The sequence below is a fragment of the Oncorhynchus keta genome, chromosome 15, assembly GCF_023373465.1.
Source record: "Oncorhynchus keta strain PuntledgeMale-10-30-2019 chromosome 15, Oket_V2, whole genome shotgun sequence".
Lineage (NCBI taxonomy): Eukaryota > Metazoa > Chordata > Actinopteri > Salmoniformes > Salmonidae > Oncorhynchus > Oncorhynchus keta.
Window position 1 is genome coordinate 42,985,739 of NC_068435.1, and position 26,706 is coordinate 43,012,444.

General features: G+C 42.6%; 1 protein-coding gene across 1 annotated transcript; it reads left to right on the forward strand.

Annotated features, from left to right (window-relative positions):
* The first annotated feature begins 4,051 nt into the window (after nucleotides 1–4,051).
* Nucleotides 4,052–26,250, forward strand: casp8 (caspase 8, apoptosis-related cysteine peptidase). Its single transcript, XM_035788760.1, has 11 exons — nucleotides 4,052–4,292; nucleotides 16,421–16,580; nucleotides 16,989–17,179; nucleotides 17,507–17,612; nucleotides 22,888–23,017; nucleotides 23,402–23,518; nucleotides 23,650–23,768; nucleotides 23,847–23,961; nucleotides 24,072–24,199; nucleotides 24,325–24,695; nucleotides 25,823–26,250. The coding sequence occupies exons 2-11, from the start codon at nucleotides 16,473–16,475 to the stop codon at nucleotides 25,950–25,952; spliced, it is 1,515 nt and encodes a 504-aa protein (XP_035644653.1). The 5' UTR covers nucleotides 4,052–4,292; nucleotides 16,421–16,472; the 3' UTR covers nucleotides 25,953–26,250.
* Nucleotides 26,251–26,706: the final 456 nt, after the last annotated feature.

Consider the following 26,706-nt stretch of genomic DNA (forward strand, 5'->3'; position numbering starts at 1 on the left):
GTCATAGAAACACAAGCACTGCAACGAGTGTGACAGTGATGAGTAGCTGAGATGCCAGAATCATATACACCTAAGAGAAAGAGACAATATTATACCATATTATAAACTGGGTAGTTCGAGCCCTGAATGCTGATTGGCTGACAGCCGTGGTATATCAGACCGTATACCACAGGTATGACAAAACATGTATTTTTTACTGCTCTAATTACATTTGTAACCAGTTTATAATAGCAATATGCCACCTCAGGGTCTTGTGGTATATGGTCAATATACCACGGCTGAGGGCTGTATCCAGGCACTCCGCGTTGCGTCGTGCATACAGTAAGAACAGCCTTTAGCTGTGGTATATTGGCCATATACAGTACCACACCCCTCGTGCCTTATTGTTTAATTATATCACCTTGTGTTTGTGTGTGCTTGCTTGTTGTGCTGTCTCGCCTTTCGTATGAAGGCATGTCGCACTGTCAGACTGTTGAAACGGCCTGCCGCAAACCCCTCCCCATCGCATGTGACATCAGCAGAAGCCTCATTAATGACATTGTCAGTAACATCAGAACACAACGATTCATATTAATCTGTGCAAAAGAACTTATTCGGGAGTAAGAGAAAGCTCAGAATAAGCCCAAGCCAGGTGAGAGAGGAGGGTTCAGGCTTACCGCACAGTGCGCTGGTTGGCATTGTAGGAGTAGTGATGCGGGGCATGGGTGCTATTGTGGGCTGGGCGTGATACCCTGGTGTTGGACCACCAAGGTGAGGCTGGCCTGGGTAGGTCCCAATGGGGTATGGAGGACCATGGGGACCAGAGGGGTAGGGGGCAGAAGGCTGGCCTGGTGGGGGACTTCCATAGGCCGGGAAGCCGTATGCAGGAGGAGGGGGGTAGTCACCACCTCGGGGGCCACAGAGGTGGGTACTAGAGTCATCAAAAACCCGGGGGGAAGTCAGACCGCTGTATACTGTCTGACCCAGGAACCCTTTCCTAGGAAAACCGGCAACCCAGGGATCCCCTCCCAGGAAGACCGGTGACCCAGGAACCCCCTCCTAGGAAAACCGGTAACCCAGGGATCCCCTCCCAGGAAGAACGGTGACCCAGGAACCCCCTCCTAGGAAAACCGGTAACCCAGGGATCCCCTCCCAGGAAGACCGGTGACCCAGGAACCCCCTCCTAGGAAAACCGGTAACCCAGGGATCCCCTCCCAGGAAAACCGGTGACCCAGGAACCCCCTCCTAAGAAAACCGGTAACCCAGGGATCCCCTCCCAGGAAAACCGGTGACCCAGGAACCCCCTCAAAGGAAAATCGGCTACCCAGGGATCCCCATCATATGTTAGAAAAACTTTATTTTTCACGTCTTGTCTTATCATCTGGTAAATGATCATGGCAAGGAGAAGTAATCTACATTACAAAATAATAGATTTGGAAGATCGTTTTTTTATGATTTTGACCTCCGCACATAGTTTGACCTCCGCACTTTGAGAAGCTCCACAGCTCATTAGTGGTGGTGAGTTAAGACAATCAGAAATACTATCCCCAAATGGGCACATTTATAGGCCTACATTTGTGTGCAGGCCAGGTAGACTATATGTGTCATCATGTGCGTGTCCTTTGACTCTTTAATCCATTAGTTCTTTCATCCCCTGTGTGTCAACTGAACTATTAGTGGTTTGGGCAGTAAGGCGGATCAGCTGTTATGAAGGAAATGAGATGGGGGGGACTTTACTAGATTGAGACAAATGAGGAATTAGAGTTCATTTTCAGCTGTGTGTGGTCTCAATTGAAATTTTAATAAAGCATTCTTTTTTATTGAAGCAAAATGTGCTTTTGTGGTTATCTTCATTACACTTAATACAGTTGAAGTCGGAAGTTTACATATCTATTTAATTTCACCTTTATTTAACCAGGTAGGCCAGTTGAGAACAAGTTCTCATTTACAACTGTGATCTGGCCAAGATAAAGCAAAGCAGTGCGACACAAACAACACCACAGTTATACATGGAATAAACAAACATACAGTCAATAACACAATAGAAATGTCTATACACAGTGTGTGCAAATGTCGTAAGGAGGTAAGGCAATAAATAGGCCATAGTAGTGAAGTAATTACAATTGAGCAAGTTAACACTGGAGTGATAGATGTGCAGATGATGATGTGCAAGTAGAAATACTGGTGTGCAAAATAGCAGAAAAGTAAATCAAATCAATATGGGGATGAGGTAGGTAGTTGGATGGGCTATTTACAGATGGGCTGTGTACAGCTGCAGCGATCGGTAAGCTGCTCAGATAGCTGATGCTTAAAGTTGGTGAGGGAGATAAGTCTCCAACTAGAGAGCGATTTCAAATAAAGACGGGAAAAAAACACATTTACACGGGAGAACAACATCTACACCCGCTTTGTTTCAAAAAAACATACACCGTAGCCAAATAATTAAACTCAATTTAACAATTCCTGACATTAAATCAGAGTAAATATTCCCTGTCTTAGGTCAGTTAGGATCACCACTTGATTTTAAAAATGTGAAATGTCAGAATAATAGTAGAGAGAATGACTTATTTCAGCTTTTATTTATTTCAGATTTGATTTCTTTCATCACATTCCCAGTCGGTCAGAAGTTTACATACAACCAATTAGTAATTGGTAGCATTGCCTTTTGTTTAACTTGGGTTAAACATTTTGGGTAGTCTTCCACAAGCTTCCCACAATAAGTTGGGTGAATTTTGGCCCATTCCTCCTGACAGAGCTGGTTTAACTGAGTCAGGTTTGTAGGCCTCCTTGCTCGCACATTTCAGTTCTGCCCACAGATTTTCTATAGGAATGAGGTCAGGGCTTTGTGATGGCCACTCCAATACCTTGACTTTGTTGTCCTTAAGCCATTTTGCCACAACTTTGGAAGTATCCTTGGTGTCATTGTCCATTTGGAAGACCCATTAACTACCAAGCTTTAACTTCCTGACTGAGGTCCTGAGATGTTGCGTCAAAATATCCACAATTTTCCTCCCCCATGCTGACATCTATTTTGTGAAGTGCACCAGTCCCTCCTGTAGCAAAGCACCCCCACAACATGATGCTGCCACCCCCGTGCTTCACGGTTGGGATGGTGTTGGTCAGCTTGCAAGCCTCCCCCTTTTTCCTCCAAACATAATGATGGTTATTATGGCCAAAAAGTTCTATTTTTTGTTTCATCAGACCAGAGGACATTTCTCCAAAAAGTACGGTCTTTGTCCTCATGTGCAGTTGCAAACCATAGTCTGGCTTTTTTATAGCAGTTTTGGAGCAGTGGCTTCTTCCTTACTGAGCGGCCTTTCACGTTATGTCAATATAGGACACTTTTTACTGTGGATATAGATACTTTTGTACCTGTTTCCTGCAGCATCTTCACAATGTCCTTTGCTGTTGTTTTGGGATTGATTTTCACTTTTCGCACAAAAGTATCTTCATCTCTAGGAGACAGAACGCATCTCCTTCCTGAGCGGTATGACGGCTGTGTGGTCCCATTGTGTTTATACTTGCGTACTATTGTTTGTACAGATGAACGTGGTACCTTCAGGCGTTTGGAAATTGCTTCCAAGGATGAACCAGACTTGTGGAGGTCTACAATTTTTCCTGAGGTCTTGGCTGATTTCTTTTGATTTTCCCATGATGTCAAGCAAAGAGGCACTGAGTTTGAAGGTAGGCCTTGAAATACATCCACAGGTACACCTCCAATTGACTCAAATGATGTCAATTAGCTTCTAAAGCCATGACATCATTTTCTGTAATTTTCCAATCTGTTTCAAGGCACAGTGAGGTTAGTGTATGTCGACCTACTGGAATTGTGATACAGGGAATTTTAAGTGAAATAATCTGTCTGTATACAATTGTTGGAAAAAAATTACTTGTGTCATGCACAAAGTAGATGTCCTAACCGACTTGCCAAAACTATAGTTTGTTAACAAGAAATGGATTGGTTGAAAAACAAGTTTTAATGACTCCAGCCTAAGTGTAGGGATGACGAGATTTTTGAGCATTTTATTCAATGCGTCATGTTACTGTACAACCACGCCCATTGTCATGACCTACTTCCTGATTCAAATGATAAAACCGTGGAGAAGAAGTCAAACCGAAAGAAAACAGGACAGCTCGAAGAGTGCGGTGGCAGTGTTATTTTAAAAAAAAAAGTATACATTTTGCGTACAGTTGAGTAAATTGGCTGTTCTCTCTATTTAGTCGTGTCTTATCTCATTGGCGTCTCATTAACTGGTTACGTAGTTTCGTTAGTAGAAGAAGCCGGCGGGAAATACTCGCCCAGCCGACCCAAGGTGAGTTGTGTCTGCCTTTTAAAGTTTATTTTAAGTTCCTATCCATGACAACAGTCAAGTGCTGTATTACTGTTTAATTAGTTGATTTTATTTAACATAGTGTAGACATTTTTTGCATAGTATTTACAATTGCAAAAGTACAGAATAAACTATTCTGTCAGCAGCACAAATGATGACCTCAGTTTTTATGCTAATCGGGGAACTTTCTAAATAAAAGCCCACTTTTCAACACTGTATTTATTTGTTTTTATTTAACCTTTATTTAGCTAGGCAAGTCACTTAAGAACAAATTCTTATTTACAATGACTGCCTACCAAAAGGCCTCCTGTAGGGACATTAGCTGATTAAAAAAAAAGATGTAGAATTTTAACCAATGGCCAATGTTCTACCTGTCTCTGCCTAAGTGGGGTGAGAAATACTCAGTTGGGTCTGTAGAATCTACAGATGGTGTTATTTCATGGGGGACTGTGGTCTAATGCCACGTTCACTTCATGTCAAATTAATGTAAGTTATTTGCGTAAAGCTTCCTTATTGTTTGATTCTGATACTTCCCAAGTGGGAAACTTGAGTTTCTGACATCAAGTGAATGTGTCATAATTACCCAGGAGCACTGTATTTGTTTTTGAAAAAGTTTTATTGTCACATTTCCTTTTTAAAACTGTTCATTTATATATTCACAGCCTTTATACACATAAAAAAAACAGCATTTGAATATTACATTTAAATTGTTAAGAAGTACATGTTGTTGAAACCAGTAAAAACAACCATAAATAAAAGTACTTTTTCATGTAAAACATCCAAATCTGTAAAAGCCATTTAAAATGTGTATAAATGATTTAACAAAAGTAAAATATTTTTTAAGACATGAAAACATAACTTTGTTAAAAACCTGTCTTCGGTCCTTTGTACGGTCCTCATCAAACTCGCCTGCTCCGACTCGATTTCCGTCCTGTACGTCAGGGCCGGGAGCACTTTATACTCCACCCATTCCATTGGCCACAACTAAGTTGTGGAGCGGCAGCGTAGCCTTGAGCTTAGAGCATTGGACTAGTAACCGGAAGGTTGCAAGATCGAATCCCCTAGCTGACAAGGTACATATCTGTCGTTCTGCCCCTGAACAAGGCAGTTCACCCACTGTTCCTAGGCTGTCATTGAAAATAAGAATTAGTTCTTAACTGACTTGCCTAGTTAAATAAAGATAAAAATAAAGTAGGGCCTGTAAAAAAAAAAAACACAGCATAACTTTACGTACGGCAAGGGTTCCCAAACTGGCTGCTGAATTTGGCCCGCGGGTGGCTTTATTTAGCCCCCAAGTTTTCTGAGCTTTTTTAAAATCATTGTACATAACTATAAAAACACAAGGAAATTAGCTACCAAATGATTTTAATTGGCGAAATCTGTTCTGAAGTATTTCCATGCATAATCGAGAGACACGTGATCGTAAACATTTGTGAACAAGGTTTGAAATTGTTTTAGTTAAATATTACATCTGTTTTGGGCTTCTTGCAGTCCATGAATGATTTGTAATTATGTTCCGAACATCCCCTCAAGAAGAAAATCATCTCATTTAGTTCTGCATGTTACTTTAATTTCAAAACAATACAACCATTTACTATTGCTGTATTGAATATCAGCCAGAAAAACAAAACATCGTCAAATAAATGTGCTTAACCTGTTTGCTTCCAGTGTGAAACAAAATGCCATTCCATACTAGATGTTCATGTACTCTCGCCTTGCCCTAATTGATTGGTGATTGGTTGAGAACTGCTTCAAAGACAATGATGGACTGACATGAATCTGTCCTAGATGAATCTAATGGGGATGTGCTGGCTGCACCTTTACACATTTAAATCAGCCTGAGGGCAGCCTTGACAGGTCAATCACTTTGGCCTAACAAATAAAAAATTGTCAGTAATCCCAGTAAAATCATGTTGCTGTAGGTTCACCCCAGCTATGCATAGCCTTCCAATTATTTTCTTAAACCCAGCTTGGTCACAATAAAAAGGTTTGACTTCTGGACTTTAATGGTTCATATAGCCCATGTACAGAAGGGGTATCTGTACTTTACTCTTTCCCTGACACCCAAAAGAACAGGGACAGCCAACCAGCGCAAAAATAATATTGCGATATTGTTGAAACGATACATATTGTCAAATATAATATCCAGATATGTAACTGTATAATGCCCCCCCCGATCACTAATATGCATAACACAATCCCCCTCCAAAACTACACATAGTTGTTTATTAGAGCCCCAACAGAGTATTTCCCACCCCACTTTAGCTGAGAAAGGTAGAATAATTTTCTCTCTACAACCCAATATTTATCTCATGTACAGTGTATTGTATTGGAGGGGTGGAGAATGAACTGCTGCAGGATATGTACAACACAGTACCAACTTTACATATCTAGTTATTAGAGACCCTACTAAGGGAGGTGAAGATTATTTGATATTTCCCCCCACAAACCAATAAGTATCCCATATACAGTGTATTGCATTGCAGTGGGTGGAGTAAGTTGTCACCAATAAGTATCCCATATACAGTGTATTGCATTGCAGTGGGTGGAGTAAGTTGTCACCAATAAGTATCCCGTATACAGTGTATTGCATTGCAGTGGGTGGAGTAAGTTGTCACCAATAAGTATCCCATATACAGTGCATTGCAGTGGGTGGAGTAAGTTGTCACCAATAAGTATCCCGTATACAGTGTATTGATTGCAGTGGGTGGAGTAAGTTGTCACCAATAAGTATCCCATATACAGTGTATTGCATTGCAGTGGGTGGAGTAAGTTGTCACCAATAAGTATCCCATATACAGTGTATTGCATTGTATCCCATACAGTGCATTGCAGTGGGTGGAGTAAGTTGTCACCAATAAGTATCCCATATACAGTGTATTGCATTGCAGTGGGTGGAGTAAGTTGTCACCAATAAGTATCCCGTATCACAGTGTCTTGCATTGCAGTGGGTGGAGTAAGTTGTCACCAATAAGTATCCCGTATACAGTGTATTGCATTGCAGTGGGTGGAGTAAGTTGTCACCAATAAGTATCCCATATATACAGTGTATTGCATTGCAGTGGGTGGGGAGTAAGTTGTCACCAATAAGTATCCCATATACAGTGTCTTGCATTGCAGTGGGTGGAGTAAGTTGTCACCAATAAGTATCCCAATAAGTATACAGTGCATTGCAGTGGGTGGAGTAAGTTGTCACCAATAAGTATCCCATATACAGTGTGCATTGCAGTGGGTGGAGTAAGTTGTCACCAATAAGTATCCCAATAAGTATATACAGTGCATTGCAGTGGGTGGAGTAAGTTGTCACCAATAAGTATCCCGTATACAGTGCATTGCAGTGGGTGGAGTAAGTTGTCACCAATAAGTATCCCATATACAGTGTATTGCATTGCAGTGGGTGGAGTAAGTTGTCACCAATAAGTATCCCGTATACAGTGTATTGCATTGCAGTGGGTGGAGTAAGTTGTCACCAATAAGTAACCCATATACAGTGTATTGCATTGCAGTGGGTGGAGTAAGTTGTCACCAATAAGTATCCCATATACAGTGCATTGCAGTGGGTGGAGTAAGTTGTCACCAATAAGTATCCCATATACAGTGTATTGCATTGCAGTGGGTGGAGTAAGTTGTCACCAATAAGTACAGTGTATTGCATTGCGTAAGTTGTCACAGTGTATACAGTGTATTGCATTGCAGTGGGTGGAGTAAGTTGTCACCAATAAGTATCCCATATACAGTGCATTGCAGTGGGTGGAGTAAGTTGTCACCAATAAGTATCCCATATACAGTGTATTGCATTGCAGTGGGTGGAGTAAGTTGTCACCAATAAGTATCCCGTATACAGTGCATTGCAGTGGGTGGAGTAAGTTGTCACCAATAAGTATCCCGTATACAGTGCATTGCAGTGGGTGGAGTAAGTTGTCACCAATAAGTATCCCATATACAGTGTATTGCATTGCAGTGGGTGGAGTAAGTTGTCACCAATAAGTATCCCATATACAGTGTATTGCATTGCAGTGGGTGGAGTAAGTTGTCACCAATAAGTATCCCATATACAGTGTATTGCATTGCAGTGGGTGGAGTAAGTTGTCACCAATAAGTATCCCGTATACAGTGTATTGCATTGCAGTGGGTGGAGTAAGTTGTCACCAATAAGTATCCCGTATACAGTGCATTGCAGTGGGTGGAGTAAGTTGTCACCAATAAGTATCCCGTATACAGTGTATTGCATTGCAGTGGGTGGAGTAAGTTGTCACCAATAAGTATCCCATATACAGTGCATTGCAGTGGGTGGAGTAAGTTGTCACCAATAAGTATCCCATATACAGTGCATTGCAGTGGGTGGAGTAAGTTGTCACCAATAAGTATCCCGTATACAGTGCATTGCAGTGGGTGGAGTAAGTTGTCACCAATAAGTATCCCATATACAGTGCATTGCAGTGGGTGGAGTAAGTTGTCACCAATAAGTATCCCGTATACAGTGCATTGCAGTGGGTGGAGTAAGTTGTCACCAATAAGTATCCCGTATACAGTGTATTGCATTGCAGTGGGTGGAGTAAGTTGTCACCAATAAGTATCCCATATACAGTGCATTGCAGTGGGTGGAGTAAGTTGTCACCAATAAGTATCCCATATACAGTGTATTGCATTGCAGTGGGTGGAGTAAGTTGTCACCAATAAGTATCCCGTATACAGTGCATTGCAGTGGGTGGAGTAAGTTGTCACCAATAAGTATCCCGTATACAGTGCATTGCAGTGGGTGGAGTAAGTTGCCACCAATAAGTATCCCAGTGGGTGGAGTAAGTTGTCACCAATAAGTATCCCATATATACAGTGTATTGATTGCAGTGGGTGGAGTAAGTTGTCACCAATAAGTATCCCATATACAGTGCATTGCAGTGGGTGGAGTAAGTTGTCACCAATAAGTATCCCGTATACAGTGTATTGATTGCAGTGGGTGGAGTAAGTTGTCACCAATAAGTATCCCGTATACAGTGCATTGCAGTGGGTGGAGTAAGTTGTCACCAATAAGTATCCCAGTGTATTGCATTGCAGTAAGCATTGCAGCATTGCAGTGGGTGGAGTAAGTTGTCACCAATAAGTATCCCGTATACAGTGTATTGCATTGCAGTGGGTGGAGTAAGTTGTCACCAATAAGTATCCCATATACAGTGTATTGCATTGCAGTGGGTGGAGTAAGTTGTTGTCACCAATAAGTATCCCATATACAGTGTATTGCATTGCAGTGGGTGGAGTAAGTTGTCACCAATAAGTATCCCAGTGTATACAGTGTATTGCATTGCAGTGGGTGGAGTAAGTTGTCACCAATAAGTATCCCGTATACAGTGCATTGCAGTGGGTGGAGTAAGTTGTCACCAATAAGTATCCCGTATACAGTGTGCATTGCAGTGGGTGGAGTAAGTCACCAATAAGTATCCCGTATACAGTGTATTCATTGCAATAAGTTGTCCCAATAAGTATCCCATATACAGTGTATTGCATTGCAGTGGGTGGAGTAAGTTGTCACCAATAAGTATCCCATATACAGTTGTGTATTGCATTGCAGTGGGTGGAGTAAGTTGTCACCAATAAGTATCCCGTATACAGTGTATTGCATTGCAGTGGGTGGAGTAAGTTGTCACCAATAAGTATCCCAGTGGGTGGAGTATACAATAAGTATCCATATACAGTGTATTGCATTGCAGTGGGTGGAGTAAGTTGTCACCAATAAGTAACCCATATACAGTGCAGTGGGTGGAGTAAGTTGTCACCAATAAGTATCCCATATACAGTGCATTGCAGTGGGTGGAGTAAGTTGTCACCAATAAGTATCCCATATACAGTGTATTGCATTGCAGTGGGTGGAGTAAGTTGTCACCAATAAGTATCCCATATCAGTGCATTGCAGTGGGTGGAGTAGTTGTCACAGTATGTATTGCATTGCAGTGGGTGGAGTAAGTTGCCACCAATAAGTATCCCGTATACAGTGTATTGCATTGCAGTGGGTGGAGTAAGTTGTCACCAATAAGTATCCCGTATACAGTGTATTGCATTGCAGTGGGTGGAGTAAGTTGTCACCAATAAGTAACCCATATACAGTGCATTGCATTGCAGTGGGTGGAGTAAGTTGTCACCAATAAGTATCCCGTATACAGTGTATTGCATTGCAGTGGGTGGAGTAAGTTGTCACCAATAAGTATCCCATATACAGTGTATTGCATTGCAGTGGGTGGAGTAAGTTGTCACCAATAAGTAACCCATATACAGTGCATTGCAGTGGGTGGAGTAAGTTGTCACCAATAAGTATCCCATATACAGTGTATTGCATTGCAGTGGGTGGAGTAAGTTGTCACCAATAAGTATCCCATATACAGTGTATTGCATTGCAGTGGGTGGAGTAAGTTGTCACCAATAAGTATCCCATATACAGTGCATTGCAGTGGGTGGAGTAAGTTGTCACCAATAAGTATCCCATATACAGTGTATTGCATTGCAGTGGGTGGAGTAAGTTGTCACCAATAAGTATCCCATATACAGTGTATTGCATTGCAGTGGGTGGAGTAAGTTGTCACCAATAAGTATCCCATATACAGTGCATTGCAGTGGGTGGAGTAAGTTGTCACCAATAAGTATCCCATATATACAGTGCATTGCAGTGGGTGGAGTAAGTTGCCACCAATAAGTATACCATTGCAGTGGGTGGAGTAAGTTGTCACAGTGTATTGTATTGCATTGCAGTGGGTGGAGTAAGTTGTCACCAATAAGTATCCCATATACAGTGTATTGCATTGCAGTGGGTGGAGTAAGTTGTCACCAATAAGTATCCCATATACAGTGCATTGCAGTGGGTGGAGTAAGTTGTCACCAATAAGTATCCCATATACAGTGTATTGCATTGCAGTGGGTGGAGTAAGTTGTCACCAATAAGTATCCCGTATACAGTGTATTGCATTGCAGTGGGTGGAGTAAGTTGTCACCAATAAGTATCCCATATACAGTGCATTGCAGTGGGTGGAGTAAGTTGTCACCAATAAGTATCCCGTATACAGTGCATTGCAGTGGGTGGAGTAAGTTGTCACCAATAAGTATCCCATATACAGTGTATTGCATTGCAGTGGGTGGAGTAAGTTGTCACCAATAAGTATCCCGTATACAGTGCATTGCAGTGGGTGGAGTAAGTTGCCACCAATAAGTATCCCATATACAGTGTATTGCATTGCAGTGGGTGGAGTAAGTTGTCACCAATAAGTATCCCATATACAGTGCATTGCAGTGGGTGGAGTAAGTTGTCACCAGCACTCTGTATTCAACCCGTTGCCCAACACAAGAGACCGATTTTAGGACTATTGAGTAATAACAATACCATGTATTTTATTAAGTGTATTTGTGTAAATATAGTGTTCACCAGTGGTTCTTAAACTTTTTATAGTCCGCTACTCCTTCAAACATTCAACCTCCAGCTGCTTACCCCCTCTAGCACCAGGGTCAGCGCACTCTCAAATGTCATTTTTTGCCATCATTGTAAGCCTTACACACACACACACACACTATACAATAAATCTATTAAACATAACATTTACATTTTACATTTAAGTCATTTAGCAGACGCTCTTATCCAGAGCGACTTACAAATTGGTGCATTCACCTTATGACATCCAGTGGAACAGCCACTTTACAATAGTGCATCTAAATCTTTTAAGGGGGTGAGAAGGATTACTTTATCCTATCCATAAGAACGAGTGCGAGTTTTTGTCACAACTTGGCTTGTGGGAGGTGACAAAGAGCTCTTATAGGACCAGGGCACAAATAATAATATATTAATAATCAGTAATTTTGCTGTTTATTTAGCCATCTTACATATAAAACTTTTTATTTGTTAATTGAAAATTGTGAATAACTCACCACAGGTTAATGAGAAGGGTGTGCTTGAAAGGATGCTCATGCAATGTTGGGTTGTATTGGAGAGTCTCAGTCTTAAATCATTTTCCACACACAGTCTGTGCCTGTTTTTAGTTTTCATGCTAGTGAGGGCCGAGAATCCACTCTCACATAGGCACATGGTTGCAAAGGGCATCAGTGTCTTTTAACAGCGCGATGTGCCAAGGCAGGATACTCTGAGTGCAGCCCAATCCAGAAATCTGGCAGCGGCTTCTGATTTAAATTACATTTTCACAGAATTGCTTGATGCAATATTGATGAGGCTCTATTGTTCAGATATCTGTAAGTGGACTGGAGGAAGGGCATGAAAGAGATAACAAATCCAGTTGTTTGTGTCATCTGAAAGTACCTGCGTAATTACGCACCCAACTCACTCCGATGTTTCTCTATATCACATTTGACATTGTCCGTAAGCTTGAGTTCATTTGTTCACTTTGCACAATAGTTTTCAACATACCAGCATTTGTGTAAACTTTCAAAAGAAATGCTGGTAGAAATAATACTTTTATTTGTAATATTTTATGTCAAATAATCCATTATTTTTTTTCAAAGGTGATGGCAATGCTGTGAAAAACAGTTGTACTGCACTAGAGTGCTGAAAATAAATATTCCCAAAGTTGAGTATTTCTTTGCATAGGGACTCTTATTTTGAAGGGGAAAAAATCTGCATCTTTACTGCTAGCATAATATCCTGCTGCTAGCTGGAACCTTGCCACTTTGTTGCCACTCCTGTTGAGGCTGAAAGACATATGTACAAATAGTAGTAAGAATGTCTCATCTCATGTTCAAGAATGGCCTTTTTCCCTTTGTACAGATTACAACCACTCACTTTTGGTTATTTGAAAACGAAATAATCTCCAAAATAGAGGCCATAGAAAGTTGGTTGCAATTTCAGTTTAATAAAAAAAAAAACATTTTCAACAAAATGATAGTCTAGAAACTAAAGCTTTGGTTGTCTTCCTCTCAGGCTTCCATGTCTTCTCTATGGACCTCCTAAATGTCCACCTCTTGAACATCAGACTCTGAGGCCTCATCTTCACTGTCACTTTCCAGCCTGGTTGTGGATGGCTCGTTGTCAGGCTCAAAAAGCCGCAAATTTGCCCGGGTGGCCACCATTTTTCAACCCTTGTATTGGTCAGCCTATTGCGTGCTTTGGTGTGTGTGTGTTCCCAAACAAGGACCAGTTGCACTCTGAGGCGGCTGATGTTGGTGGGATTTGGAGGATGACCGACAACGGGAAAGAGCCTCATACAGAAAGTACCTTCCACCAGGTGGCTGATGAGATATGTTGGCACGACTGCCATATTACAGCTCCCTCCAATGCCCTTGCTTGGAAGTGTACTTCACAAGACTGCCAAGAGCCTTGCCCTCATCCAGGCCAAGGTGGCGAGACACGGTAGTGATGACGCCATTGTTGATCTCTGTACCAGACAGGATGCTCTTGCCAGCAGACTTGGGGTTCAACATGTACGCTGTGGCGTGGATGGGCTTCAGGCAGAATTCTTCGCTTACATCTGCAACAGAGTCTGAACATCAGACAGGATGGAATTGTTTCAATCCATGCAATGGCTAATACTACTATAGTTTTCAGGAGTTTCAGGCTGCTTACCACGCTTTCCCAAAATACATCACACAGGAGGATCCTCTTGATGGGGCTGTCCATATCGGCAGACTGTGATATGGCCATTTCTTGGAGAGACTCCTTCCCCTCCATGAGACTGTCAAACATGATGACAACACCACCCCAACAAGTGTTGCTGAGCAGCTTCAAAGTGGTGCTCTTATTCTTCTCACTTTGCTTGCTGTGGTAGATTGCTGCTATAACTTGATGACCCTTCACATACCTAACCATTTCCTTGGCTCTCTCGTAGAGTGTATCCATTGTTTTCAGTGTCATGATGTCCTTGAGGAGCAGATTCCATGCATGAGCAGCACATGCAATGGGTGTGATGGGAGGGTAGAACTCCTCCACTTTAGACAGCGTTCATGTTCGCAGCATTGTCTGTCACCAGTGCAAATACCTCCTGTGGTCCAAGGTCATTGATGGCTGCCTTCAGCTCATCTGCAATGTAGAGACCGGTGTGTCTGTTGTCCCTTGTGTCTGTGCTCTTGTAGAATACTGGTTGAGGGGTGGGGTTGATGTAGTCAATTATTCCTTTCCTGCAAACATTCAACCTCTCATCAGAGATGATTGCAACACAGCCTGCTTTCTCTATGATTTGCTTGGCCTTCACTTGAACTCTGCATCCAGCAAATGAGTAGATAAAGCATGTCTGGTTGGAGGGGTGTATGCTGGGTGAAGAACATTCAGAAATCTCTTCCAATACACATTGCCTGTGAGCATCAGAGGTGAACCAGTTGCATACACAGCTCGAGCAAGAAATTCATCAGCATTTCTCGGACTACGTTCCGCAATTGAGTCAAAAAAACTTCTGATTCCAGGAGGACCATGAGCTGTTGCTATCGATAAGGTGTCTGATTCATCATTTTCACCTCGAATAGAAGTAGAGGGACTTTTGTCAGAGGTTGTGAGCGTTGAGGGAACTTTATGCACTTGGCCAGATGATTCTGCATCTTTGTTGCATTCTTCACATATGATTTGGCACAGTATTTGCAAATGTACGCTGCTTTTCCTTGTACATTAGCTGCAGTGAAATGTCTCCACACATCAGGTAGTGCCCGTGGCATTTTCCTGTAGATAAGAAAAAAAATGGGTAAAAAAAAAATAATAGTTAAGCAGTTAGATTAAACAACTCCTTTGTAAGATAAATGTTTATCATGAAACATGTATGGAAACAGGTGAATTATCACTCCTCAGTTAGCAGGCTCAAGCAAGCTAAAACCCACATGGAAGCAAAATCTAACTAGCAGAAATTGTTAAATTCGAAATCATTTAAACACACTATTTACTAGTTAACAAAAAATAATGTATGTCATATAACATATATTCACCCCACCCAGTATTGTAATCAAAACTTACCAGAAAGTGTGTAGTCCTTGACTCAGACAGTGTAATAGTGTGGGCTCAACAGCATCTCAATAGTGTGTAAGATCCTGAGCATCGGCTGTACATGTGATGGAAGAGTGCATGGTCTAACATGCTCACCACACCGCATAAATTTACACATACATGTTATTCAATCATTGTACCCACACTGCTCGTGAGTGTCTGCGTAGCTGGGTGCTAAAATAGATCTTGGTTCTATTTGTGATGCTCAAGGCGCTGCAAGTCCTGCCTCTCAAATCTCCTCATTGGTTTTTAGGCGCATATAGCCACGTGGGTGATTGAAAGATGGAACTGAGTAGAGGATCTTGTGCATTTCAGGTAAAATAACAATCCAATGTTTATATCCCAGGACAAGTTAGCTAGCAACAGCAAGCTCACTAGCTAAATTACCATAAATGTTTCATACTTTTTGAACTGCCCCCAAATTAATATAAATGGTTCAGACTTTATTTCAACGTGCATGTCCTGATCGCATCTGGTGTGGGGAGACAAAATCAACATTTGTGCAATGACGCACGCAGACACGCGTGCAGTCTGGTCGGCATGTAAGGAGAGCATAATGCCCCAGTACAGTGATTGGGGACATTGCCCAGTGTAGGATGCCATCTTTCGGATGGGATGTAAATGGGTGTCCTGACTATCTGTGGTAACTAACGATTCGGTGGCACTTATCGTAAGAGTAAAGGTGTTAACACCGGTGTCCTGGCCAAATTTCTAATCTGGCCCTCATACCATCGTGGCCACCTAATCATCCCCAGCTTCCTATTGGCTCATTCTTCTGTTTCTTCCACCTGTAACTATTCCCCAGGTGGTTGCTGTAAATTACAATCTGTTATCGGTCAACTTGCCTGGTAAAATAATAAATATCTATGACTAGGAAAAACCTAATCAGGTAATGATGGAAAAACACACATGTTGACATCCTATTTATAAAACAATATGAGCTCACCTCTCCTTCATTCATACATCCTACACTGTTGACTGTGGCCTGTGTGTTTCTCATCCTGTCACCCAGGAGTTTATATATAGAGACTGGTCACTTCTCATAGCCCTTTAGGAATCCTTCCTCCTGGTCATCTCCTCATACCTGACCCAGCAATAATGGACCAACATGTTGGGACTACAAACCTCCTCTACTTTCTTCTCCCCCCCTGCTCTCTCATAGCCCTGTGCAAGTGGATGTTGCAGTGCGGTCTGGTCAGGGGATCCAGTGTGTGATGGACCTGCGCCTGCTGTCTCATATCGATGAGGAGCTGGACTCCTCTGAGGTGGCTGCCCTGTGCTTCCTGTGCAGAGATGTGCTCAATAGGAAACGCCTGGAGACGGTGAGGGATGGGGACCACATACAGAGGGCTAAGATCGAGATGAATGGCCAATACTAACCTCCTTTGAAGTGATTGGATGATGTATATTAGGATTGTGGTTAGGATAGCGCACTATGGAGTTTATGCCATATTGCTATGCAATCCTTTCAGATGTTACAATTGCCAAATGGAAACTGGTGAAAGGTGTAACCAATACCATACATTTGAATTGAATTTGGGTATAAAAAACACAATGTACATTGTATCCCCAGAGCATGTTTTAATTAAAACGCTTGTTTTCAAAGTGGTCCATGGCTATAGAGTTTCCTAACATTATATTTCCCATCAGTCCGTTCCTTTTATATCAGTGAAAGCAAGTGTAGAGAATTGGAACGCAACACCGTCTAATCCTTTGTGGGCTGGCTCCAGGTGGCGGATGGGCGTGGCCTGTTCCTGAGGCTGCAGGAGAAAAGCCTGCTGAAGGACCACTACTTCCTGTCCCAACTCCTCTCTGTCATTGGTCGACTGGACCTTCACCGCCTCCTGGAGACCGACAGCAGACAGACGGAGCAAACGGCCCACACCCAGACAGACTCATGCCCTGCCCTCTCACAGTACAGGTGAGCACAGGGGGGACCACATACCACATACCACAATGGACCTCATACCACAATGGACCTCATACCACAATGGACCTCATACCACAATGGACCACATACCACAATGGACCTCATACCACAATGGACCTCATACCACAATGGACCTCATACCACAATGGACCTCATACCACAATGGACCACATACCACAATGGACCACATACCACAATGGACCACATACCACAATGGACCACACAGCACAGCAACACTGAACAGCTGGACATTCTGGTAATTCACTGGTTGCATTATGTCTTTCTCTTTCTTTCACTCTCTCTCTCTCTCTCTCTCAGGAGGATGTTGTATAAAGTCTCAGAAGATGTAACTAAGGAGAATCTCACTAAGATGAAGTTTTTGCTGAGTGACAAACTGCCCAGAGGACGACTGGATCCCTGCACTGTGAGAACACCTACATGCACACACTCATTTGCAAATGCACACTAGAAAATTTGAGCCCGGTCCGACCTAGCCCGAGCCCTACCCGAGTCCAACATCACATACATGGAATGAATCCAAGATGGCGTAGCAGTCAGACGTCTTTGTCTTTGTCTTGTCCCATGTACATATCTTTAAAAAAATATTTTTCTTCGCATTCTTTTTAATATTATTCCTAAACCTCTACTTCAAAATACTCTCCTGCGACCCGCCTCACCCAATGTGGTGTGGGTCTGCTAACTGCTAGCTCGCTAGCCCTGGCCTGCTAACTGTCTGAATCGCCGTGTCCCCAGCCAGTCCAACCACTCACTGGACCCATCCGATTCACTTGGCTGCGCATGCCTCTCCCTAATATCAATATGCCTTATCCATTTCTGTCCTGGTTAGTGATTACTGTCTTATTTCACTGTAGAGTCTCTAGCCCTGCTCATAATGCCTTAACTAACCATGTTGTTCCACCTCCCACATATGCGATGACATCACCTGGTTTAAACGTCTCTAGAGACTATCTCTCTCATCATTACTCAATGCCTAGGTTTACCTCCAATGTACTCTCTTCCGAGCATACCTTTGTCTGTACATTATGCCTTGAATCTATGCTATCGTGCCCAGAAACCTGCTCCTTTTACTCTGTTCCGAACATGTAGGCGGCCAGTTCTTATAGCCTTTAGCCGTACCCTTATCCTACATCTCCTCTGTTCCTCTGGTGATGTAGAGGTTCATCCAGGACCTGCAGTGCCTAGCTCCACTCCTACTCCCCAGGTGCTCTCATTTGTTGACTTCTGTAACCGTAAAAGCCTTGGTTTCATGCATGTTAACATTAGAAGCCTACTCCCTAAGTTTGTTTTAGCACATTCTGCCAATGTCTTAGCTGTGTATGAAACCTGGCTTAGGAAAACCACCAAAAACCCTGAAATGTCCATCCCTAACTATAACATTTTCCACAAAGATAGAACTGCCAAAGGGGGCGGCGTTGCACTCTAACTGCAGAGATCTGTCTTACTATCCAGGTCTGTACCAAAACAATTCGAGATTCTACTTCTAAAAATGCACCTTTCCAGAAACAAGTCTCTCACCGTTGCCGCTTGCTATAGACCTCCCTCTGCCCCCAGCCGTGCCATCGATACCATATGTGAATTGATTGCCCCCCATCTATCTTCTGAGCTCGTGCTGCTAGGTGACCTAAACTGGGACATGCTCAACACCCCAGCCATCCTACAATCTAAGCTTGATGCCCTCAATCTCACACAAATTATCAATGAACCTACCAGGTACAACCCCAAATCTGTGAACATGGGCACCCTCATAGATATCATTCTAACTAACTCGCCCTCCAAATACACCTTTAAATTTAGAACCAGGAATAGATATAGCCCTTGGTTCACTCCAGACCTGTCTGCCCTTGACCAGCACAAAAACATCCTGTGGCGTTCTGCATTGGCATCGAATAGCCCCCATGATATGCAATTTTTCAGGGAAGTTCGGAACCAATATACACAGGCAGTTAGGAAAGCTAAGGCTAGCTTTTTCAAACAGAAATTTGCATCCTGTAGTACGAACTCAAAAAAAAGTTCTGTGACACTAAAGTCCATGGAGAATAAGAGCACCTCCTCCCAGCTGCCCACTGCACTGAGGTTAGGAAACACTGTCACTACTGATAAATCCACATTAATTGAGAATTTCAAGAAGCATTTTTCTACGGCTCACCATGCTGGCTACCTCTACCCCGGTCAACAGCCCTGCGCTTCCCACAGCAGCCCTAACCTCCCCCACTTCTCCTTCACCCAAATCCAGATAGCTGATGTTCTGAAAGAGCTGCAAAATCTGGACCCCCTACAAATCAGCCGGGCTAGACAATCTGGACCCTCTTTCTAAAATGATCTGCCAAAATTGTTGCAACTCCTATTACTAGCCTGTTCAACCTCTTTTGTGTCATCTGAGATTGCCATAGATTGGAAAGCTGCCGCGGTCATCCCCCTCTTCAAAGGGGGAGACACTCTAGACCCAAACTGCTACAGACCTACAGTGGGGCAAAAAAGTATTTAGTCAGCCACCAATTATGCAAGTTATCCCACTTAATAAGATGAGAGGCCTGTAATTTTCATCATAGCTACACTTCAACTATGACAGACAAAATGAAAAAAAAAAATCCAGAAGATCACATTGTGGGATTTTTAATGAATTTATTTGCAAATTATGGTGGAAAATAAGTATTTGGTCAATAACAAAAGTTTATATACCAGTGATGTATTGGGGCTGTTGCTGGGCAACACGGACTTTCAACTCCCTCCAAAGATTTTCTATGGGGTTGAGATCTGGAGACTGGCTAGGCCACTCCAGGACCTTGCAATGCTTCTTACGAAGCCTCTCCTTCGTTGCCCGGGCGGTGTGTTTGGGATCATTGTCATGCTGAAAGACCCAGCCACGTTTCATCTTCAATGTCCTTGCTGATGGAAGGAGGTTTTCACTCACTGTATATCTATTCTACCCTGCCTTTCTAAGGTGTTTGAAAGCCAAGTTAACAAACAGATTACAGACCATTTAGAATCTGACCGTACCTTCTCCGCTATGCAATCTGGTTTCAGAGATGGTCATGGGTGCACCTCAACCACGCTCAAGGTCCTAAACGTTATCATAACCGCCATTGATAAGAAACATTATTACTCTGGACAGTTCTGACTTAGAATATGTGGACAACTACAAATACCTAGGTGTCCGGTTAGACTGTAAACTCTCCTTCCAGACTCATATTAAACCTCTCCAATCCAAAATTAAATCTAGAATCGGCTTCCTATTTCGCAACAAAGCATCCTTCACTCATGCTGCCAAACATACCCTTGTAAAACTGACCATCCTACTGATCCTCGACTTCGGCAATGTCATTTACAAAATAGCCTCCAACAATCTACTAAACAAATTGGATGCAGTCTAGCACAGCGCCATCTGTTTTGTCACCAAAACCCCATATACTACCCACCACTGCGACCTGTATGCTCTCGTTGGCTGGCCCTCGCTTCATTCTCGTCTCCAACCCACTGGCTCCAGGTCATCTGTAAGTCTCTGCTAGGTAAAGCCCCGCCTTATCTCAGCTCACTGGTCACCATAGCAGCACCCACCCGTAGCACACGCTCATGCAGGAATATCTCACTTGTCACCCCCAAAGCCAGTTCTTCCTTTGGCCGCTTCTCCTTCCAGTTCTCTGCTGCCAATGACTGGAACGAACTGCAAAAATCTCTGAAGCTGGAGACTCTTACCTCCCTCACCAGCTGTCAGAGCAGCTCACAGATCACTACACCTGTACATAGCTCATCTGTAAATAGCCCATCCAATCTACCTCATCCCCATACTGAATTTATTTATTTTTCTCCTCTGCACCCCAGTATCTCTACTTGCACGTTCGTCTTCTGCACAACCTATTTTAGTGTTTAATTGCTATATTGTAATTACTTCGCCACCATGGTCTATTTATTGCCTTACCTCTCTTATCCTACCTCATTTGCACATGTTGTCAATAGATTTTTCTACTGTATTATTGATTGTATGTTTGTTTATTCCATGTGTAACTCTGTTGTATGTGTCGAACTGCTTTGCATTATCTTGGCCAGGTCGCAGTTGCAAATGAGAACTTGTTCTCAACTAGCCTGGTTAAATAAAGGTGAAATAAATACATTTATATTTTTAAACTCGATTTCTAGAAAAGATAACGTTGCCATTTCACCAGTAGGCTATATTGACTGTTGAGAACAATGTGGTTGAGGCGGCAGCAGCATGAATGCAGTTGAATGCATCTTGACTTTATAAAATATCCATAGCTTAAGAAATTAGATCTTGCTGCTGTTGCCCGTTTTTTGAGTGTTTGTTTACTACTGATTACTGTAATCCGATGCGATTATCAATTGAGCTCCAAGCTTCACGCAACCGCAACATGTATAAAGCAATTGCATTTTATGAGTGCGACTGTTTTTAAAAGGCTTTACAATGTGATTTCATTAGAAAAAAAAATCTTTAGTGTTTACATTGATCTAAACGGTCAAATGACCGTTGATTTTTAAAAATCCAACACCCATTTAGCACAGAATAAGCACATGTCTCTTCCTCCTCCTTCTTGGTCTTGTATTTTTCTTCTTGATCTATTTCTCTTATTAGAATTACTAGAATAATAAGTGTTACTTTGATCAATATTAGGCCTAGTAGGCTAGTAGCCTTGCTTAATCTGTCCACCATCGAGCTTATCGTGTTACAGCTGTCACTTAGGCCTCAATCAATCATTAATTCATGTCATCACACAGCATGATTCATGCATCTTTTTTTTACGATAAGGCATTTTATTTTGAAAATGAAAAAAGAGCCGGTCTAACTGAATTTCTTACGAGGTTACCATTAATTGTTTTACGAGATTTGTTTGATTTGTTAAATTTCCATAATTTGAGTCATTACTGAATTATTTACTCCTCCGTTTTTATTGCCAGTAAGAAACTGCTAGCCGTTGGCTCCTAACAGCTGAGAACTGCAGGCTAACTGGCAAGCACAAACAGTCAACAACTTCAGGTGTACTGTGACCCCCATAAATAGTCCAATCGCCACCTAGTTAGAACTGACAAATGCACAGGCAAAGAAGATAATTATTCTGTCAAGGAAAATGATTGATATTAATATACATTGTTTAGGCATACTAAGACAAAAGAAACGTGACCTACTGTGTACATGATTACACAGTGTAGGAATTGAAGAATTGTTTAAAATGCTGGAAGTGAAATCTGGAATTATACAGTTACCTAAACGGATGAGCAAAAGCTGTATGCATTAAGGAAATGGACGTCTGGCTCTAAGTGCATGTTGTGTTCAGTGATTTAAGCAAATAACTGGGCTATTAACTGAAGTTTTACTGTAAAGATATTTTCAACTGAACATCCATCATTTGAATAATTGATCAAAAGCCCCATGTTGTGGATGCATGTTATTCTGAAATAACTGCATCAAGCCTAGGCCTGATTAGGAAAACATTTGGATCAGTTACCTCACCGTACCTTCTATGGTTGCGTTTACACAGGTAGCCCAATTCTGATTTTTATTTTAATTTTTTTCACTAATTGGTCTTTTGTCCAAACAGATCAGCTTTTGCCCATAAGTGGGCAAAATATCAGAATTGGGCTGCCTTTTTGTAAACGCGGCCTAACACACACACACACACACACACACACAATTACACTCTCTCTCGCTTTCTCTTTCTTCCCCATAGACTGCTCTGGAGGTGCTGTGTGAGATGGAGAGGCAGGATCTGCTGACAGAGGACAGACTGGATGAGCTACAGAGGATACTGGAGGAGTGTGACACACAGCTGGCCCACACAGTACGGCAGCATAGAGAAGGTACATATTGACACACAGCTGGCCCACACAGTACGGCAGCATAGAGAAGGTACATATTGACACAGCTGGCCCACACAGTACGGCAGCATAGAGAAGGTACATATTGACACACAGCTGGCCCACACAGTATGGCAGCATAGAGAAGGTACATATTGACACACAGCTGGCCCACACAGTACGGCAGCATAGAGAAGGTACATATTGACACACAGCTGGCCCACACAGTACGGCAGCATAGAGAAGGTACATATTGACACACCTGGCTAGCCGGTACAAGTCACTCTCACTGTTCTCTCTTCTCTCTCACACCACTCTCTTGCGCTGATTTGATAGTTCAGTATATTAAAATATTGTTATTTGTTTCATGTGGTTGCTGTTTTTCAGCAAGGGGCAGTGTGTCACAGCAGGAGTACTCTGTTCAGCCAATCAGCAACCAGGAACAGCAACTCAGCTCCCCTCAGTCACTACAGAGCCTGTCTATATCAGAGACACGGCCCAACTGTAAGTCTCACAGACACACACACACACACACACACACACACACACACACACACACACACACACACACACACACACACACACACACACACACACACAAGTAGTTGAAGTGTGTTCTTGTCCCTTGTCCACAGGTGAACGTGGGCAACGCACAAGGTTGTACTCTGATGCAATGACGGAAACTCAGCCTGGGTCTGGGTCTGGGCCTGACCAGGTGACCACTTCACCGACGCAATCCTGGAAGACCTCTGAGGTTAGACAGTGGGATAGAATCTAACATTTGGTTGATTTTTGTCCATGGTGGTAACTCCTGTGTGTGTTTGCCCAACAGATGGAGCACTATTCCATGACCTGTAATCCTCGGGGGACGTGCTTAATCATCAATAACTACCACTTCATGGTATTTTCAGGTCTGACAGACAGACCAGGAACTGAGCAGGACGAGAGTAGGCATGCTCGCTCATTGGTTGATATTATGAGCCTGATCTCATTCAGTGAAGCCCATTTGTCAACCTGGATGTTAAATTCTCCCATCTGTCTCTCTGTCTGTGTGTAGAGGCTCTGCATAATGTGTTCTCCAGGTTGGGGTTTAAAGTGGAAGTGTGTAGGGACCTGACAGAGAATACCATGTTGGGTGCGGTAGAGGAGCTTGCAGGGCGGAGTCACATACAGGCAGACGCTCTGGTGAGTAGTGAGGTCATAATTCTCCAGTCTCTTCAGGAGGTACAGTAGCTCTACTCTTGAAGCCCAATTGGACTCCAATTAATTAAAGTAGGTTGAACTACTCTAATCCCTGTGCCTGGTCCTAGGTGGTGTGTGTGCTGTCCCATGGGGAGAAGGGTTGTGTGCTTGGGACAGATGGGGGGGAGGTGCCCATTCGCTCCCTCACACAACCCTTCACCAGCAAGCAGTGCCCTTCTCTGATGGGCAAACCCAAACTGTTCTTCATCCAGGCCTGCCAGGGGAAGGGCTTCCAGCAAGGGGCCCTATTCATCCCCTCCATAAGGCAGAGCAAGGGGCGGTATGAGGCAGACGCCGGCGCCATCGAGTCCATCCCCTGGGATGCAGACTTCCTGATCGGTATGGCAACAGTAGAGGAGTGCAAGTCATTCCGAAACACTAAGGAAGGTTCCATCTACATCCAGGAGCTCTGCAAACAGCTGGAGTGGGGAGCGGACAGGTGAATTAGAAGGGAAGCGGGTTAGGTTTGGCATTAACCATAGAGATTTATTAAGATCATTACATAGAAATTACCCATTTTTGGGATGTTGCCATTAAGGGATTCCACCATTTTAAAGGCCTAATGCAGCTGTTTTTATATCAATATCAAATCATTTCTGGGTAACAATTAAGTACCTTACTGTAATAGTTTTTCATATTTTTTGTTGTGCTTTTTAGAAAACTTTCTCAAGACAGTATTTTGCTCTGATTGTCTGGGAATGGTCTGAGTAGGGAGGGGGAAACTTAAAACTAGCTCTTATTGACAGATTTGGAACCCTCTTCGTTATTAGTCTATAAACCAATTTACTGCCTTGTGATGTCACCAGGCAAGCCCAAACTTAATTTTGACTACACTTTAAATAGTCAACTGGGTGGGAATTCGTACGGGTTGGGAGCGATCGGCCAATGATCAGACCCTTATTGTCTTCTTCAAATTGGTTTGTTTAGTTTGTAAATGGCTTTAAGCTATATGACTGCCATCTAGTGGTCACAAATTCATTTCACATAAGTAATATATGCCATTTATCAGACGCTTTTATCCAAAGCGACTTACAGTCATGTGTGCATACATTCTACGTATGGGTGGTCCCGGGGATCGAACCCACTACCCTGGCGTTACAAGCGCCATGCTCTACCAACTGAGCTACAGGGACCACACACATAAGATTTGGTTCAAGACTCCAGCACTGCAGGTGGCCATATAAGCTTGCCACTTTTTTTCATACATCAAAAGAAGAAATGTGACTATTTTAAAATGGAGATGGCCTCAATGACGCTGCCCATGCAGTCACAGACACCATGATGGCAGATACAAGGTTGTTATCGCTGGGCTCCCGAGTGGCATAAGTCACTGCATCTCGGTGCTTGAGGCATCACCACAGACGCGCTGGTTTCGAATCCAGGTTGTATCACAACCGGCCATGATTGGGAGTCCCATAGGGTGGCGCACAATTGGCTCAACGTCTTCTGGGTTTGACCATCACATTGTAAATAAGAATTTTTTTGTCTTAAATAAAGGTTAAACGCATACATCTCTATAACAGGTGAGAGATGTATTGTGATGTGTATTTCCTGTTTCCTGTGTAGAGAGGAGGATATTCTGTCGGTGCTGACGCGTGTGAATCGTGAGGTCAGCAGAGGAGTGTATAGAGACTCCAAGCAGATGCCCGAGCCCAAGTACACCCTCACCAAGAAACTCTTCCTCCCCTACTTCTGAAACACCTCTGGTTGGCTGACTTAAAGCGTCAAATCTTGTCCCTCCTTTTGGATGGAGACACTTCAGAAAGGCTGTCATGTCTGAACAGTAAGCTGTCACTCTCAGGAACCCTACCACAGCAGCCTCTACTGTGGCCCATCTCCCATAAGACGGTGTGTTGAACATTGGTTGGCATGTCTGATTTCCTGAAAGATGTTTCAAACTCATGAGATTTTAATACATTTTTCCATTAAATGCTGGAAATTGTGGAACGTTTTCTTTATCTGTAATAAATGTGTTCTGGAGATGATCAGTAAAATGGGTGTCTATTTTTCTATTAGCCATGTTTCACATTTTTAAAGTTCAACAAGATGTCTCTAATTCTGAGGAGAATGTTATTTAATAAGCCTTCAGCAACCAACCTTCGATTAAAATATTTATTTCCAGGTATAAAATATGTTAAGGTGAAAGGCAGGTAAGAACATGATTGTAAAAAATTACCCAAATTAGGAAAGAAGATCAAATCACAACATGCAATAAAGTCAAGCTTAAGCAATGTGTTGATATCGACTACTTCAAATCAATTTTATTTGTCACATGCACATGGTTAGCAGATGTTAATGCGAGTGTAGCGAAATGCTTGTGCTTCTAGTTCCGACAATGCAGTAATAACCAACAAGTAATCTAACTAACAATTCCTAAACTACTGTCTTATACACAGTGTAAGGGGATAAAGAATATGTACATAAGGATATTTGAATGAGTGATGGTACAG

Bases quoted from the DNA above. Each gene is read 5' to 3' on its own strand.
- casp8 (XM_035788760.1), top strand. From the start codon at position 16,473: ATGGACCTGCGCCTGCTGTCTCATATCGATGAGGAGCTGGACTCCTCT. The intron at 16,581-16,988 runs GTGAGGGATGGG...GGCTGGCTCCAG, and splicing joins ATAGGAAACGCCTGGAGACG to GTGGCGGATGGGCGTGGCCT. The intron at 24,696-25,822 runs GTGAATTAGAAG...TTTCCTGTGTAG, and splicing joins CTGGAGTGGGGAGCGGACAG to AGAGGAGGATATTCTGTCGG.